Genomic DNA, 19,581 nt, shown 5'->3' on the forward strand with positions numbered 1-19,581 from the left:
ACTCCTGGTCTGTGCTCAGAAATCACTCCTGGGACTAGATGGGATGCCAGGAATCAAACCCAGGTTGGCCGTGTATAAGGCAAACACTTTACCCACTGTGCTGTTGCTCTGGCCCAATCCTTACTTCTGTACTATTTCTATGACCCTTCCATTACTTCCTTACTGTCACCTTTGCAATAGGTTCATAGAACAACATAGGTCTAAAATTGTTTGGAAATTACTTCAAAAAATTATCTCAGGTCCAAATAAATATGCATGGTGTTAAGACGTTTACCTTGCACATTACTGAATCTTGTTTGATCCTCAGAACTGACTATGGTCCCCCCATAGTTAGTCCTAAGCACAGAGCCAGAGGTCAACAGTTCAGACCACTGAGTGTGCCCTCAAACAAAAAATGAGTAAATTTATACAATAAGATAAAGTAAGCAAGCAGGTGGAGAGGGTGGGGACATAGCTCAGAGAACTGGAATCTGGAGTTCAGATTCCGAGCACCACATGGTCCCCAGCGCACCACCAAGTATAGTGTGGAAATTCCTGAGCACCACAGAATTGACTCTGGTTACCCCGCTCAGTGCTCAATCCAAGCAATACCAATCACATCACTGAGCCTAAGCATTGAACCATTTGGTACTGAGTAATACAAGGACTAGCTCCTGAGTCCTCTGTGCATTGCATGGGTGGTCCCAAAACAAAATGTAATGGGGGCTGGGGAGATATCACAAAGGGCTGAAGTACATGCTGTGCTGTACAGGCCTTAGGTTTGATTCCCAGAACTGGATACTTTCCCAAGCAGAGCCAATGTGGCCCCACAGTAACTTGTCAGAAATGAGTCCTTGAGCACCACCAGGTTTTAGGACTTTCTGATTTTTGGTTTATTGATTTTCCTACTTTTTTCTCTCTGTTTTATTGTCTTTTTTTAAAAAAAAATCTAACTTGGTAAAGATGTTAATTTTTTTCCAATTCTAATTATGTTTCCTTTTCTACATGTTTGTAGTTTTTTAGAAATCTACAATGAGCGAGTCCGAGATCTGTTGAAGCAATCGGATCCAAAGAAGTCCTATACTCTGAGGGTCAGAGAGCATCCAGAGAAGGGACCCTATGTACAAGGTGAGACACTGTGATCCTAGAGGTTTGAGAACAACTGAACACTTAGACACTTAGACGCTCTCCTAATGTAATTAATTCATCCAGCAAATGTCTAAGTACATTCTATGTGCCAGCTATTTACTGGACACTGGCCAAGGACCTATGAATAGAAAGGACAGTCATGTCCTCTCAGGCAAATTTACAGCCCAGTGAGTTGGAAAATAGAATTACAAATTGTGATAAAGGCCAATAAAAACTAAACAGATGCAGTGATGACCTGAACATTAGAAGGTAGGTGACCCATCTGTCTGTGACTGTCAGGAAAAGGTGTTCAGAATAGTAGGTAACATATATATGTATTTGTTTGTTTAGGGCACAAACTTGGCAGTGCTCAGGCATCGTGTTCCCCACAAAGCTTAGGGAAACAATCTGGTGCCAGGGATCTAACCAGAGGCTCCTGCATGTGAAGACAGATTCTAGCATTTTGCACTATCTCCCCATCAAAGGACAAGTGGTGTGGCAAAGGAAAGAGTATTTCTTTTTGTTTTTGTTTTTTTTTTGTTTTGTTTTGTTTTTGGGTCACACCCGGCGGTGCTCAGGGGTTACTCCTGGCTGTCTGCTCAGAAATAGCTCCTGGCAGGCACGGGGGACCATATGGGACACCGGGATTCGAACCAACCACCTTTGGTCCTGGATCGGCTGTTTGCAAGGCAAACGCCGCTGTGCTATCTCTCCGGGCCCCAAGAGTATTTCTTGTTGAGGCTCAGCATGTGCTAGAGCCTTAGAGGACTTGGTGATTTTAAAGAGGCCAGTGGATCTAAAGCATGGTGAGCAGTAGGCAAAGTGTCTGCAGTAAGGATATGTAGGGTTTTCCAGATCCATTGGAGCCCACACTGTGTCCCAGGCAAAATCTCCTTTGGAGGTGTTTCCTTTAATCACTGGTGATCATAGTGAGACCAAGGGCATAGACACGGAGTAAAGCTTGAGCTACTCTCATATCTGGTATATGATACTCTCAGATTTTTTTAGATAAGGTTTTGATATTATGTAGGAAGAGTTAAGATGAGGAAGTTTTTGCCCTTCACTTAGTAAGAAGTAAAAAGGGGGTCCCGAGTGATAATAGCCCAAGTCTGGAAACAACCCAGATGCCTGACAGTAGATGACTGGCTAAAGAAACATTGGTACATTTATACAATAAAATTCTATGTGTCTGTAGGAAAAAATGAAGTCATAAAATTAGCTTATACATGGATGCACATGGAGACTATTATGCTCAGGATATAAGTCAGAGGGAGAGAGTTAGACACAGAATAGTCTTTCTCATCTGTGGGATTTAAGAAAAACAAAAGACGGTGTGGTAATAATACCCAGAGAAAATATAGATGAGGGCACTAAAGACCAGCCCATGATATGAAGTTAACAAAAAAGAGTGGTAACAGCAGTTAGAGAAATGACTACATTAAAAACTACCATGACAATTATAGTGAGAAAAAGAAATAGAATGTCTATCCAGAAAAATGGCAGGGGGAACAGGAGGAGGGTTATGGGGAACACTGACTTTCCTTCTATCTCGACTTTGGTCCCTGGTTGCCTAGCTTTCTTGCTATTGTTCTTTTTGACTTCCCATCTTTCCTGTCTGTGACTCTGGGACTTGCTTCTGTTGGACAAAACCTTTTGAGGGATGCATTTCAGTTTGGCCATGTTCACATGAACCCTGTCCTTGGCTACTGCTTTGCCTATGATCACGTCTCCTAAAAACCTTACTGAATTTTTTGGTTTAATTTGAGCCTGGGGTTCACTGTCAACAGGATCTGAGGCCTTCTTTTTGGTCTTCCTCATTTTAGTAGAGGGGGACCTTATGCGACTAGATGTTTTGTGCACCTGATTCATGGTATCAGTGGTCTTGATTGCCTGAGAATAGTTGGATTGATCAATGTCTATCAAGCAATCAAAGAGTGGGGGCAGATATTCATCTTCCACCCAGGTGGTGATGGCTGGGTTCTATTGGAACTGTTGGGTTCTATCCCACTTGTCAGTGCTCCTTAGTCCTCAAAGTACAGATTCTTCTTTCCAGAGCCATTGTTATCAGAACCAGGCTGCTGCTCTTGGCTGAGAACTTCAATGCAGACCTGGATTTGGGGGATCTCGGGAATTTCTAGGGGACATAGTGGAGAATCTTGGTTTGCTATTGCCTTCTGATATGCATCCAAAGATTCTGAATGTTCAAGGTTGATCTTATCCAAATTCTTCTTTGCACGTTGTTCTTGCATTGCAGCTAGAGTCAGTGAAGGGTTACGTTGGACTGGGACTTTGGTTGAACTATCCCCAAGCTCAGGTGGTGAGTTTCTCTCACATATTTGGATGCTAGTTCAGGACTTATGGAATTTGGTAGTTTGTGTTAGACAAGATATCTGATGTGAAGGTATCAATTCCATGAAAGTCTGCATTCCCAGGGAATCCATCAGTAAAAAGGAAAAAAAAAAAAAGAGATGAGTTTCCTACAAATGTGATATTCCCCCAGGCATCAATGCAGAAATTGTGCATCTTTAATCAATGAGCTAGGCATTGCTACAGCCTACGTGAAGGATCATGGAGAAGTCCCTGTGCTAGCTGATTGGAGGAAACTGTTATGGTTATTACTGTGGATCATGTGTCACCACTGTTTCTTGTTTTATTTGTATTATAAATTCCATTAAAAAGAAAGAGCTTTGAGACTGAGACATAGTGCCATGCTATGTCTTAAGGCACTAGCTTTGTAATCAGCTGGCCCAAGTTCAATCTCCTGGACTACATATGATCCCCAGAATATCAAGTCATTATAGACATACCTCCCAGTTCTTCATAAATGAGCTCAAATAGTTATAGAATCAGCCTGGGAAGTCAAATCTTGGGTAACTCCCATTACTGTCCTCTGTGATCATTCTAGTTAACTTTTTTGTGTGGGGCCTCAGTATTTAAGTGTTTAAGTGTCTTAGGATTACCTCCAGCATTACGAGGCCTAGTAAGAGGTCTGAAGGTTTGATGCTCAGCCTCTTGATATGATGTTGCTCAGACCCAATAGTGCAGGGCCATATATATTTGAAGGTAGTACCCAATGGTGTGGGGACTGGGATATAGAAGAAGATGAGGTGTAGTCCTAGGGATTAAGCTTGGAATCTTACATATATGTAAGACATACACCATGGCCTTTTGAGTTATTTCCCTCATCCCATTAAAAAAACTTCTACATTTTTCATTTTAATTAAATGTTTTCCCTTTTTTTAGTTATCATTATTGTTATTACAGTGAGTAGGGATTGTACACACTTGGTTGTGTACTCATACTCTTGGTTGTGATCCTTACATACATATTTGCAGAATTAACAAATCTGGCCACAGTGCTTGTGCTTTTATGGGCCACATATGACAGTACTCAGAGCTTACTCCTGGATCTGCACTCATGAATTCATTCCTTGCAAAATTTAGGGGACTAATGGGGTGCTGGAGACTGAACCTGAGTCTTCCTACTGTTCTATTGTTTGGCCCTTGTACATTTTAGTTGTTTTTTTCACTCACTCCGATTGCATGCATTGGAATTACACACCTTTTTGTGTCTCTGTCTCCTGATTCCAAGCAGTAGTTCTACTGGCATAAAACTCAGAGTGTACAAGAGATCAAACTCATAGCCTCATTATTACAAATTAAGTACTTTGCCAGTAAGGTATTTCTGGGGTGTTAATTTATTTATATTTAAAATATGTTTAGGGGTGACTAGAGCAATAGCACTGTAAGTAGGTTTCTTGCCTTGTACTCCGTCAACCCAGTTTTGATCCCCAGCATCTCAATATGTTCCACCAACCCCACCAGGAATGATTCCTTTGTTCAGAGCCAGAAGTACCACTGGTGCATTTTCAAGAATGGCCCCAAACCAAAAAATAAAAATTGAAAGTTTTAAAACACCAAGATATTTACTGTATTTTTTATACCATAAGACACACACACACACACACACACACATACATGCACACACATGCATCTTATGGAGCGAATGCCACCTGGAGCTGAAGTCTGAGTGCAGGGGAGGAGAACATCTAAAAACAATGTGTGTCTTATCGTCAGGTGCATCTTATTACAGTGAAAAAATACGGTACTTTATTCATCCATATTATTTGCCTGTCTGCTGATCTCTATAGCTATACTTACCTCTCTATCCTTCTATTCATCCAGCTATCTCCTGGCTTTTACATTATGTTACTATGATTCTAAAGTGGAAATTGGTTTCTCATTTCTGGTTTGAAATCAGTTAAGGAGTTAGTGAGTTCGTACCAGAGGCCTGTACTATACATGATAATATGGAATATAAAGTAGAAATATGAAAATATGAAAATTTTATAAAGACCCTTAACAAACTTAGTTCTAGTTCAGAATTGTGAAATAAGAGGTTAATTAATTCTGAAGGATAGAAGGCTGTGCTCAGAGCACACGTAAGTCAATTCTCAGTCCCTGCTCCATAGATTAGTGCTGGTTTGCAGATGTAGACAAGCTGAATATTGCTGGACTAAAATGATATCTAAGTGAGACAAGATAATCAACTTTTGCTTTAACTTTATCACAGCATAAAGAGATGTGTACAGAGTAAGAGGTATTGGAGATGGAGACTTGTGACTTGGAGACTGACTTGTGAAGAAAAACTATTTTGTATTTTCTTTTTTTTTATTTTGTATTTTCTTTTTTTTTTTTTTTTTTTTTTTTGGTTTTTGGGTCACACCCTGTGATGCTCAGGGGTTACTCCTGGCTATGCGCTCAGAAGTTGCTCCTGGCTTCTTGGGGGACCATATGGGACGCCGGGGGATCGAACCGTGATCCGTCCTAGGCTAGCGCAGGCACCTTACCTCCAGCGCCACCGCCCGGCCCCTATTTTGTATTTTCTATATATTTTTGTTTTATTTTTATTTTATTGGGGGGGGCACACCCAGCGGCACTCAGGGGTTACTCCTAGCTCTGTCTCAGAAATTGTGCCTGGCTCAGGATGCCCGGGTGCGTGCCCATCCTGGGTCAGCCGCATTCAAGGCAAATGCCTTACCACTGTGCTATCACTCCAGCCCCAAAATTTTCTATGTATTCTTAAGCTGCAAATAATTTTTTTTCTTTTCAATTCTTTTGGGGGGGGGTTGGGCAACACCCGGTGATGCTCCTCATGGTTAGCGCTCAGAAATAACTCCTGTCTTGGGGGACCATTTGGGATGCCAGGGATTGAACTGAGGTCCTGGATCAGCCACGTGCAAGGCAAACACCCTACCAGTGTGCTACGCTCTGAGCCCCCCTTTTCAACTATTTTATTTTTATTATTATTATTACTTTGGTTTTTGGGTCACACCCGGCAGTGCTCAGGGGTTACTCCTGGCTCTACACTCAGAAATCGCTCCTAGCAGGCTCGGGGGATCATATGGGATGCTGAGATTCGAACCACCGTCCTTCTGCATGCAAGGCAAATGCCCTATCTCCATGCTATCTCTCCAGCCCCTCCTTTTCAATTCTTTTTTTTTTTTTTTTTTTTTTTTGGCTTTTGGTTTTTGGGTCACATCTGGCAGCACTCAGGGGTTACTCCTGGCTCTACACTCAGAAATCACTCCTGGCAGGCTCAGGGGACCATATGGGATGCCAGGATTCGAACCACTGTCCTTCTGCATGAAAGGCAAATACCTTCATGCTATCTCTCCGGCCCTCCTTTTCAATTCTTATACTTTATTTTATTCCTGTCTTTCTGTATTACCCTCTAGTACTTACTAAATACTTACTCTTCTGTACTGACCTCTACTACTAAGTATTTACTCTAGGACCTCTAATTCTTAATAAGAGTGGTAGCAGGGAAAATTTTTTTTTTAAAAAAAACTATTTATTGATTGAGTAATTGATTGGTTTCTGGGTCACACACAGTGGTACTCAGGGGTTACTACCAGCTCTGCCCTCAGAAATCGCCCCTGGCAGGCTGGGGGACCGTATGGGATGCCAGGAAATGAACTTAGTCCCTGCCAGGTCGGCTGCATGTAAGGCAAATGTCCTACCACTGTGCTTGCATAGTATTCTTTCTAGAAGGTTGTTACTTGTTTTATTTACTTATTTATTTTATTTACTCACTGTGAAACTACAAAGTTATTTATGACTGGGTTTCAGGCACAAAGTGTTTTTTTTGTTTGTTTGTTTGTTTTTGTTTTGGGGCCATACCCAGCGGTGCTCAGGGGTTTCTCCTGGCTGTCTGCTCAGAAATAGCTCCTGGCAGGCACAGGGGACCATATGGGACATCGGGATTTGAACCAACCACCTTTGGTCCTGGATCGGCTGTTTGCAAGGCAAACGCCACTGTGCTATCTCTCTGGGCCCACAAAGTGTTTTAATACCAATCCCCTTCACTAGTGTCCACTTCCCTCCACCACTGCCCAACCCCATTTCATTTGCCTTATATTTATCAGTTGCAGTAGTTTGCATTTAATAGATATATTATCATGCTGCTCTCAAATTGTTGTGAAGGACTAGTTTGGCTTTTTATTTTTAATTATTGGCATGTTAATATTTCTGTAGAATAAAATGTTTACTAGAAAAATATATAAAATATAAAAATAAGAAAATTATATTTATATGGCTAAACTGTACTAGTTTCAAAAGATATAAAATTAGAACCGGAGCGATAGCACAGAGGTAGGGCATTTCCTTGCATGCAGCAACCCAGGATGGATGGTAGTTCGAATCCTGGCATCCCATATGGTCCTTTGAGCTTGCCAGAAGTGATTTCTGAGCACAGAGCCAGAGTACCTGACTTTAAAGAGATTTAAAATGACTCTATTTTTTGTTTTTTTTTTTGTTTTGTTTTTTGGGGGTCACACCCAGCAGCACTCAGGGGGTACTCCTGGCTTTATGCCCAGAAATCGCTCCTGGCAGGCTTGGGGGACCATATGGGATACCGGGATTCAAACCACCATCCTTCTGCATGCAATGCAAATGCCTTACCTCCATGCTATCTCTCCAGCCCCAATGATTCTATTTTTATAAAAATTTCTAGTGCTTGGGGCCGGAGAGATAGCACAGTGGTAAGGCATTTTTTGCCTTGCATGCGGAAGATCACTGGTTCGAATTCCAGCATCCCATATGGTACCCCTAGCCTGCCGGGGGCTATTTCTGAGCGTAGAGTCAGGAATAACCCCTGAGCATTGCTGGGTGTGACCCAAAAACCAAAACAAAAATTTCTAGTACTTTTCATTTCTACATATCTCCTTGCATATCAATAACAATTTGACAACTGGCCCCAGTCTGTGGACCTTGAGTAGTAATGTGTTAGGAAATTTAGGGTTAGAATGATAGTAAAGCCAGTAAGGCACTTGCCTTGCACATGACTGTAACCCTGAGCTCTATTAGGAGTGATTGTTGAGTGCACAGCCAGGAGTAAGCCCTGAGCACCAACTAGGTATAACCCCTCCACACCCACATTTTTAAAAATCATTTTGCATTTTTCTAAGAGTTTATTTTTGTTTTATAAAGAATCTTTTTTTTTTTTGATTTTTGGGCCACACCTGGCAGTGCTCAGGGGTTACTCCTGGCTGTCTGCTCAGAAATAGCTCTGGCAGGCACGGGGGACCATATGGGACACCGGGACTCGAACCAACCACCTTTGGTCCTGGATCGGCTGCTTGCAAGGCAAACACCGCTGTGTTATCTCTCCGGGCCCAATAATTTTTTTAAAATTTTTTTTCTTCTTTCTCATGATAGACAGAGAGACGGGGGTGGGGGGAGGGAGAGGGAGGAAAGAGAGGGAGAAGGAAAAAGAGGGGCAAGAATTTTTATTTTTTTTAACTTTGAAACAAAACAAACACTTGAAAAAGTTGCTGGTCTTGAGAACTTCCTTTTCTTGTTTTGGAGGCCATACCAGCAACATTCAGCATGTAGTATTCTTGACTCTTGTGCTCAGATAATCACTCCTGGCAATGCTTGATATGGGTTGCCAAACCTGGGTCAGCTGTGTACAATGCAAGTGCCCTTCCAGTTCTACAGTCTCCAGCACCTGAAAGCTTTGAATGATTTGACATTACTACCAAATGATCTATTTCCTGTTTATTAGTGCTTTCCCTGTAAACAAGATTGTTTTCCTGTAAAATTAATAGCCCTCTCTTACTATCTTTAAGAAATTCTGATCAGGGGGCCGGGCGGTGGCGCTAAAGGTAAGGTGCCTGCCTTGCCTGCGCTAGCCTTGGACGGACCGCGGTTCGATCCCCCGGTGTCCCATATGGTCCCCCAAGCCAGGAGTAACTTCTGAGCACATAGCCAGGAGTAACCCCTGAGCGTTACCGGGTGTGGCCCAAAAACCAAAAAAAAAAAAAAAAAAAAAAAAGAAATTCTGATCAACATTTGATTTTGTTCTGATAATAGAACATCATTTGAGGACCTGGTTTTGGTCATTTTCCTCAAATTTCCAGTTTCTGAGAGCCAATGGACAATGTTAAATGAGGATTTACAAGGGTCCAGAGAGAGAGAGAGTAAAGGAGTTAAGGTGCTTCCCTTGTACAGAATTTACCCAGCTCGATCTCTAGCATCCCAGATAGTCCCCCAAGTACTTCCAGGAATAATTCCTGAGTGCAGTCAGGATTATGCCTGAAGCCCCAAGGAAACAAATAAAATAAAATTCGATGATTTATAGTATATTTGATGATTTACATTGCATAAAATAAAAAACATACATAAAAATAAAAAAGTAACTGATACATAGTTAATAATAATCCTTAGATCCATGTGGATTCCTTTTTACATTCCTTGTCTCCCTACCTCTGTGAGGTTGTTAAGAAAACTGCTCTGCTTGCATTTAACTGACATGGATTTTTTTTGTTTGTTTGTTTTTTTTTTTTTTTTTTTTTTTTGGTCACACCCAGCAGTGCTCTGGGGTTCCTCCTGGCTCTATGCTCAGAAATCGCTCCTGGCAGGCTTGGGGGACCATATGGGATGCCAGGATTCGAACCACCGACCTTCTGCATGCAGAGCTCTGACATGGATTTAATCCCCCACATCCCATTCGGTTCCACAGGCATTTACAGAATGATTCCTGAGTGTAGCGCCAGAAGTTAAGCCCTGAGCACCACCAGTTGTAGCCTCCAAAACCAAACCAAATGAAAACGAAAACCAAAACTACTTTGTTTAGCATCTATTTCTTCTGTGACTGTTGGCCATGTTGTTCATTATGGTGTGACTTCTCATGATTATAAACTGCAGAGTATAAGGAATGTATACTGCATATGTTTTTGTACCATACTGGGTCTGTTATTTCTCTTTCTGAAGATCAAGTGAAATAACAGATGAGAATAGATAATCTACATAGCAAAACTGTAATGCATTATAAGTGTTTTGGGGGACTGAAGAGATAGCACAGCAGTAGGGCGTTTGCCTTGCACATAGCCGATCCAGGATGGACAGTGGTTTGAATCCCAGCATCCCAATGCCTGCCAGGAGTAACCCCTGAACGCCGCCAGGTGTGATCCAAAAACCAAAAAATAAAGTGTTTTGGTTGTTATAATTACTATGTAAGGTACTAGAGAGATAATACAATGGATAAGACTCTGACCTTGCATGCAGTTGATCTGGGTTCTACCCCAGGCATCCTGTATTGTCCCTTGAGCAAGCCAGAAGTGATTCCTGGGCCGGGCGGTGGCGCTAAAGGTAAGGTTCCTGCCTTGCCTGCGCTAGCCTTGGACGGACCGCGGTTCGATCCCCCGGTGTCCCATATGGTCCCCCAAGCCAGGAGCAACTTCTGAGCACATAGCCAGGAGTAACCCCTGAGCGTTACTGGGTGTGGCCCAAAAACCAAAAAAAAAAAAAAAAAAGAAGTGATTCCTGAGTGCAGAACAAGGAGTAACCCCTGAGTACTACTACTACTATGGCCCCAAAACAAAATACCTGTTATATAAATTCTATAACATAATTTTGAAGGTAGAAACCTGCATTATCAGACTGTAGGTTTCCAATTAATTGGGTTGATTTAATTATCTGAACTAATTTAGCCAAGCCCCCTCATGTTATCAAATGATCTGAGATAGGAATGTTAGAATTTACAGGAAAGGACCAAGTTGTACCAAAAATTTTATGTAATTTCTTTTTCCTTCCCCTCACAAATCTAATAGGTTTATCTCAACATGTAGTAACCAACTATAAACAAGTAATTCAACTCTTGGAGGAGGGAATAGCAAACAGGTAACAGGTTTGTTTGTTTCTGTCATTCTTTTCAGCCTCATTCTTCTGTTTTGTGTTTCCATCTCCTTTAAAGTATAAAATGACACCATCTCTGTAGTGCCCACCTTCCAAATTAGAAGGCCTTTTTCAGAACAGTAATAATGAATGCAGAGTGAGGCATGGTGATTGAGAACTAGTGTTCTTATTACCAGTAATAAAACTGCCATTTTTTCCTTTACATAAAATTAGGCAGTAAACCCAGAGAATTACTTTGTACATTCCCTTTTTGGTTTGGGGGCAACACCCAGTGGTGCCCAGAGCTTACTTCTGGTAGAGGACCATATGGAATGCTGGAATCAAACCTGGGTTGACTCTATGCAAGGCAAGAACCCTCTCATTATATCATTACACTATTGCTCTGGGTCCCTGTACATTTTCTTTTCTTTCTTTCTTTCTTTTTTTTTTTTTTTTGGTTTTTGGTTTTTGGTTTTTGGACCACATCAAGTGACTCAGGGTTTAGTCCTGGCTATGCACTCAGAAATTGCTCCTGGCTTGGGGAACCATATGGGACACCAGGAATTGAACCCAGGTCCGTCCTGGGTTAGCTGCGTACAAGGCAAACACTCTACCACTGTGTTATCGCTCTGACCCCTGTACATTATCTTATAACACAAAGTTTCAACTTTTGATCAAAGGCAAGATTCTCAATTGCATTGTCCTCTTCTTCTTCTTCTTCTTCTTCTTTTTTTTTTTTTTTTTTGGTTTTTGGGCCACACCTGGTGGTGCTTAGGGGCTACTCCTGGCTGTTGGTCCTGGATCGGCTGCTTGCAGGGCAAACACCGCTGTGCTATCTCTCCGGGCCCGCATTGTCCTCTTCTTAAACATAATAGAGATAAGGATCGATATTGTATGAAATGGTCTAGGAAACCAATATTTCTTCTAATTTTTGCATACTTATAAAGGGTACTCCAAAAGACTGCTTTGCATCTTCTATGAACAACCAAGTGCTGTAGACTCTCCTAAAATTTATAAAAACTATAAATGGAACTAACATTCTAATTGTATGAAATAACAAGAATATTATTTTATGCCTGAAAAATAGCCATGCTTTCTTTAAAATAAAAGTGTAGGGAGGATATAGACCCAGAGCAACAGTGTTTTCTATTTACCCTATTGATATCAGGTATAAATTCAAAAGAATATAAAAAGAAAAAATTAAATTTAACTTGACCCCACCACCCCAGGATGCATTGGCTACTGGTCTTAGTGTATTCACAGAGCTTGGGTCTTTATTTATTGATTAGTTTGGAAGTAAAAATGGGCTTTATTTGAAACGTCTAAGGAAAGGGGAAGAGGAGAGAAAGAGAAATGAGCTTAAGAAAAAGCAAGCTGGGGCCGGAGAGATGGCACAGCGGTGTTTGCCTTGCAAGCAGCCGATCCAGGACCTAAGGTGGTTGATTTGAATCCCAGCGTCCCATATGGTCCCCCATACCTACCAGGAGCGATTTCTAAGCAGATAGCCAGGAGTAACCCCTGAGCAACGCCGCCAGGTGTGGGCCCCCCCCCCAAAAAAAAAGAAAGAAAGAAAGAAAAGAAAATGAAAGCTGGGGCCGGAGAGATAGCATGGAGGTAAGGCGTTTGCCTTTCATGCAGAAGAATGGTGGTTCAAATCCCGGCATCCCATATGGTTCCCTGTGCCTGCCAGGGGTGATTTCTGAGCATAGAGCCAGGAGTAACCCCTGAGCGCTGCCGGGTGTGACCCAAAATTCAAAACAAAACAAAAAAAAAAGTGCACATTTCAAGATGTGGGTGACATGTGCTCAAGCACTGTCATGGCTGGCAACACTCATGAACTAGCTCCTGGAAATTTAAGTGTACAGCTTCACTTTTTGCTTTTTATCCTTGAATCAACTTTTAGATTTTCTAGATTTTCCCTCTTTTCTTTATTTTTCTAGCTCATCCGAAAACAGGCAACATTGGGGTGGTCTCAAGCAAAAGCATGATTGATGGAGTTAGGTAAAGAGAAGATGTTTGTGATTTTAAAGGCAAACTTGGAAATAATTTCATTTTTGGCAACTCCCTCTTAGAATGATTTCTAAACAAAATATTTTAATATACTTACTTTGTTTCAACAATGTGATTACAAAATTGTTTATAATTGAGTTTCAGTCAGATAATATACACCACCCTTCACCAGTGCACATTTCCTGCTACCCATATCCCCACCATGCCCCCTGCCTGCCTTCAAGGCAGATATTTTACTCTCTCTCTCTCTCTCTCTCTCTCTCTCTCTCTCTCTCTCTCTCTCTCTCTCTCTCTCTCTCTCTCTCTCTGTACTATGGTTTGCACTATTGCTAATGAAAGGGTACCATACATATCACTTTATTCCTTTTTTGTCACCCAGTTCTTGTCTGGAGTGATTAGTTTCAACCACCATTGTCACAAGGGGATCATTCACTAATACTGCATTCACCACTCTTTTTATTTATTTATTTATTTATTTATTTATTTATTTAATGGTTACAGAAATGTTCTTAGTTGGTTTCAGTCATAGAATGTACACCCCCCTCATTGGTGTGATTTTCCCACCACCAATGTTCCCTATTTCCCTCCCCACCCCTTGCCTGTCTCTGAGACAGGTATTTTGCCTCTCTCTCTCTCACTCACTATTATCATAGTTATCAGTGAAGTTACTGCTCTAACTGCACTCACCTCTCTTTGTAGCAAATTTCATATCATGTGCATTGGAGAAGAATGTGTATCTAGTTTTCTGGGGATTGAGAGACATGTATATAATCTACTAAGACACTCTCATTCCTTCCTTCAGAGCTAGTGTATTCTTTTTTCTTTTTTGTTTTTGTTTTTGTTTTTGGGTCACACCCATGATGCTCAGGGGTTACTCCTGGCTATGCGCTCAGAAATCACTCCTGGCTTGGGTGACCAGATGGGACGCCAGAGGATCAAACCGAGGTCTCTCCTGGGTCAGCCGCATGTAAGGCAAACACCCTACTGCTGTGCTACTGCTCTGGCTCCAAAGCTAGTATATTCTTGTTAAATTTTAGCTTGGTTGACCTATTAAGCAGTGACTGGGTGATGTTGAAGTCTCCTCCTATTATTGTTTTGCTATTGGTGACTTTTTTTTTAATCTGTCAGAAATTGTTTTAAATATTTTGTGGTCCCACTCTTTTGGGTAAGATTCCTATCAAGGACTGGTCCTCCTGATCCCCATCTATTTTGTCTCTGGATATTATACCATACTATCTTTTATTTTTCTTATATCCCACAAATGACTGACATTATTTTATGTCTATTCTTCTCCCTCTGACTCATCTATTACAATAATCTCCTTATACACCCATGTATAAACAAACTTCATCATTTCAATTTTTTTCTAACAACTGCATGGTATTCCATTGTGTGGATGTACCACAGTTTTTTAGCCACTCATCTGTTCTTTTGCACTTGAGTTGTTTCCAGATCCTGGCTATTATAACTTGTGCTGCAGCAAACATAGGAATGCAGAGGGCTTTTCTGCATGGTGTTTTTCGGTTCCTATGGTTAAACAAAATATCTTTTTTTTTGGGGGGGGCCACACCCCACGTTGCTCAGGGGTTACTCCTGGCTGTCTGCTCAGAAATAGCTCCTGGCAGGCCCGGGGGACCATATGGGACACCGGGATTCGAACCAACCACCTTTGGTCCTGGATCGGCTGCTTGCAAGGCAAACACTGCTGTGCTATCTCTCCGGGCCCTAAACAAAATATCTTATTTATGCATGACATTGATGTAAGGCAATATCTTGTCTTAAAGCCCTTTCTGGCATGATAATTTAATATTCTATGCTTAATAATGTCTTGTTCTCGCTTTTTGGGGGCCTTCTTCAGCAGTCTCTGCTCTACTCGTTTTTATTTATTACATTATTTAATTGAGTATGCTTAGGAATATTCTTTCAGATTGATGACAGTTTAGTATTCCTCTTTATTATCAGCTCTGACTTTTGCTTCTGTCACTTTTTGAAAAAATGGTCTAATGGAGTTTAATCTATATCTGCTGCCCTCCCTTTTATGTGCTCACATATCAGTGCCTAGAGTGATACTTCTACCCTCTTCCAACCACTCTCCTAACTTGAATGAGTAAGTGAGCTCTTTTATGATTCTAATTATGAAAACTTGGCATTAACATTTCTTGTGCTGTTCTTCTGGTGGGTATGTAAGTGTCCACTGTGCAAAAATAGTTCTTGTCCTAACTTTCTTCCTTTTTTCATCTAGAATGACAGCAGCTACCCATGTTCATGAGGCAAGCAGCAGATCTCATGCCATCTTCACTATACACTATACACAGGTTAGTTACTTCTGAGGTTTGCTTAGATTTATTCCTATCATATCATTTATTCCATATCATATCATTATTCCTACCATATCATATCATTCCATATCATTTCTTGTATTCCCTCCTTTCTTTGTTTCTTTATTTTCAAATAAATGAGTCCCTTTCATTTATAGGTCCTTTTGTATGAGCTGATATATGTGATAAACCAACATATATTCTATTAAGTTGCACAACCAGAATGGATAGAATCATTTTGTAAAAACTAAAAAAATATTTTTGTAAAAAAAAATTTTTTTATTTATATTTTTTCCTTTTTTTTTTTTTTTTGGCTTTTGGTTTTTGGCCACACCCAGCGGTGCTCAGGGGTTACTCCTGGCTATCTGCTCAGAAATAGCTCCTGGCATGCACGGGGGAGCATATAGGATGCTGGGATTCGAACCAATATGCTGGATCGGCTGTTTGCAAGGTAAACGCTGCTGTGCTATCTCTCTGCCCCATACTTTTTACTTTTAACTAAGCATTTTCTTTCTTAATTTTTTTTGGAGAGGAACACCTACACAATTCTTGAATTGAAGTATACAGTAACTTTTGTGGAAATTTTATTTATATGGGCTAGAGAGGTAGTATGCCAGGTAAAATGCTTGCCTTGCACACAGCTGACCTGAGTTTGATCCCTAGCATTCCTAGTCATCAGAGTATATCGGGAATGATCCCTGAGCACTTCCAGGTCTGACCCCAAAACAAAACAAAACAAATCCTCAAAACTGGGAGCTGAAGAGAGAGACAGTACAGTGGATAGAGTACTTGACTTGCACATGGCTGACCTGAGTTCCTATTTGGTCCCCTAAGCATTGCTAGGAATAATTCCTGAGTGCAGAGTCAGGAGTAATCCTTGAGCATGGCTGAATGCAGCCCCAAAACTAAAAAAAAAAAAGGGGGGGGGCATTTCCAAGTACATATAGAACATTTCCTAGGATAAACAATATATCACACAATATATATTTAATTATAAGTTAACTTCTAAGGATATATAATGTACAATGTGATGATTACTGGTAACAAAACTATCTTGTACTTTTGAAAATTGGTAAACTCTTAAAAGTTCTCATCACAGGGCTGGAGAGATAGCATGGAGGTAAGGCGTTTGCCTTGGATGCAGAAAGATGGTGGTTCGAATCCCGGCATCCCATATGGTCCCCCAAGCCTGCCAGGAGCGATTTCTGAGCATAGAGCTGAGAGTAACCCCTGAGCGCTGCTGGGTATGACCCAAAAACAAACAAAAAAAAATCTCATCACAAGGAAAAACATTTAAAATATATATACATATATACATACATACATATATATATATACATACATATACATACATATATATTTTGGCCACACCTGGCAGTACACAGGCATTATCCTTTTTTTTTTGTTTTTGTTTTTGTTTTTGTTTTTTTGGGCCACACCCCATGTTGCTCAGGGGTTACTCCTGGCTGTCTGCTCAGAAATAGCTCCTGGCAGGCATGGGGGACCATATGGGACACCGGGATTTGAACCAACCACCTTTGGTCCTGGATTGGCTGCTTGCAAGGCAAACACCGCTGTGCTATCTCTCCGGGCCACACAGGCATTATTCTTGGCTCAAGCTGAGAAATCACTTCTGGCAGTCTTGGGGACCATATGGGATGCTGGGGATTGAACATGGGCCAGCTATTTGCAAGGTAAACACCTGCCCACTGTGCTATTGCTCTAGACCCATTTTTAAAAATTAAAAAAAAAAATTTGGGACATTGGTGATGGGAATGCTGCACTGGTGATGGGTGGTGTTCTTTACATGACTGAAACCCAAACACAATCATGTATGTAATCAAGATGTTTAAATAAAATATAAAAAAATTTTTTAAAAAAGGCACCATGGTTTACAAAGTTTTTAATAAAAACATTTCATGTATATTATTTGTTTTGTTTTTGTTTTGTTTTGTTTTTCGGCTACACCCAACTGTGCTCAGGGGATCTGAACCTAGGTGTACAAAGCAAATGCCCTACCTGCTGTGCTAGTGTTCCAGCCCCAGTTTGGTCTATTAAATACATGTTCCTGTCCAAACCTACCACCAGTGTTAGAGGAAAAGTATTTTAATTATCTAAAGTGATGGATGTTAACTATTATGATAATTATATGTATGTGTGTGGGTGTGCGTGTGTGTGTGTGTGTGTGTGTGTGTGTGTGTGTAGCAAATGATGTTTATATACCGTAAATTTATACAATGTTATATGTTAACTTTATCTCAATAAAACCGGAAAAAAACAGATTGATTGGGTAAGAGAGGCCATGACTGGAGCTAAAGAGATGAGATAGCAGGTAAGGCACTTTCCTTGCATGCAGTTTGCCTGGCTTTAATCCCTGGCATTTCCCTAAGCCTGCCAGGAATGATTCCTGAGCACAGAACTAGGAGTAAGACCTGGACATCAATGGGTGTGGCCCCAAAACAAACAAAAAAGGTAAGCCACGATAGTGGTTCTTTTTTTAAAGATTTATTTTTATTATTTTTTTAATATATAACATTTTTATTTAAGCACCATGATTACAAGCATGATTGTAGTTGGGTTTCAGTCATAAACAGAACAGCCCCTTTACTAGTGCAACATTCCCTCCACCAATGTCCCCAACTCCCTCCTCCCCCAATCTCTGCCTGTATTCGAGACAGGCATTCTACTTCTCTCACTCATTAAGATTGTCATGATAGCTGTTAATGTAGTTATTTCCTTAACTGCACTCACCACTCTTTGTAGTGAGCTTCAAATTGTGAGCTGGTCCTTCCAGCCCTTCCAGCCTTAACTCTATTGTCTCTGGGCCTCATTACAATAATGTCTTTAGGGGCCGGAGAGATAGCATGGAGGTAAGGCGTTTGCCTTTCATGCAGAAGGTCATTGGTTCTAATCCCAGAGTCCCATATGGTCCCCTGAGCCTGCCAGGAGCAATTTCTAAGCCTGGAGCCAGGAGTAACCCCGAGCACTGCTGCGTATGACCCAAAAACCAGGAAAAAAAAAAAAAACTCAGAAAACAATAATGTCTTTAATTTTTCTTTTCTTTTTTTTTTTTATTTTAATTATGACAACAAAGATGCAAAGAAAGAGGACAGGGTAAAGTTACAGTGGAAGCCCAATCACCCATAAACAGGATTCTCAGTAGTCCCATCGATGATACCCCAGCCTTGAACTTTCAGCCAAAGAACATTAAGAAAAACAAAACTGAACCCATGTACAATACAATTACTTTGTCCCTCAAATCCCCAGTTGTAGTACATATTAATTCTTAGCAGCACACCATATAATCTAAAGATATTAGACTTATGTAACTCTTTAAACATTTATCTAGTTCCATGCACATGCTTACTAGTTTAAGTTAACCTCAAAAGTTTTAGTGGGTTGTTTTTCTTAAGGATTGGAGTCAAGGGAACATAGTAAAAAACGATATTAAAGTGGCATTTGTTTGCATAGGCCCACCAAAACATAAGGGACATGGAAAAACAAATTATGGTCTAAATACATGGAGACCCTACCCCTGAAGTTTCCTGGCACAGGACTGATCTAGGCTCCAGGCAAACTAGTTTGCCCAATTCAAGTCATCGTCTGTAGTGGCAATACACCTCCATTCCTCACATAGTCTCTATTGTTGGTATCATGCTTCTGTATTAAAGATCCTGGAGTCTGCATATCCCATATTGCAGTCAGGATGGTGCAGAGCATCCTCTCGTTTCACCTCACACTTAAGGGGCAATAGAGAGAACCATGTCCTGTAGAGCAGGTCATTGTTGTTGTCACGTCTTCTCAGTGTAAACGGGAGTGTCTTTTTAGGAGGTCGATGTCAGACCCTTGGTAATGTCTTTCCTGGTAGAGGACTGCTTCCAACTGTTGCTATAAAAGACCTTGGATGTTTCATAGATAGCTTGCCTGGTTCCAGCGTGAATGGAGAATGCCCATTCATCTGAGGCCTG

The 19,581-nt window shown here is 41.0% G+C and overlaps 1 protein-coding gene across 1 annotated transcript in view; it reads left to right on the forward strand.

Annotated features, from left to right (window-relative positions):
* The window catches only part of STARD9 (StAR related lipid transfer domain containing 9), a 100,212-nt gene that overhangs the window by 37,561 nt on the left and 43,070 nt on the right, over positions 1–19,581 (forward strand). The window contains exons 7-9 of the mRNA XM_049781693.1: positions 995–1,107; positions 11,222–11,291; positions 15,538–15,610. Of these exons, the coding sequence (XP_049637650.1) occupies positions 995–1,107; positions 11,222–11,291; positions 15,538–15,610 (256 nt within the window). The remainder of the gene's footprint in view (positions 1–994; positions 1,108–11,221; positions 11,292–15,537; positions 15,611–19,581) is intronic.

This window comes from Suncus etruscus, chromosome 10 (genome assembly GCF_024139225.1).
Source record: "Suncus etruscus isolate mSunEtr1 chromosome 10, mSunEtr1.pri.cur, whole genome shotgun sequence".
In the NCBI taxonomy this organism is placed as follows: Eukaryota; Metazoa; Chordata; class Mammalia; order Eulipotyphla; family Soricidae; genus Suncus; species Suncus etruscus.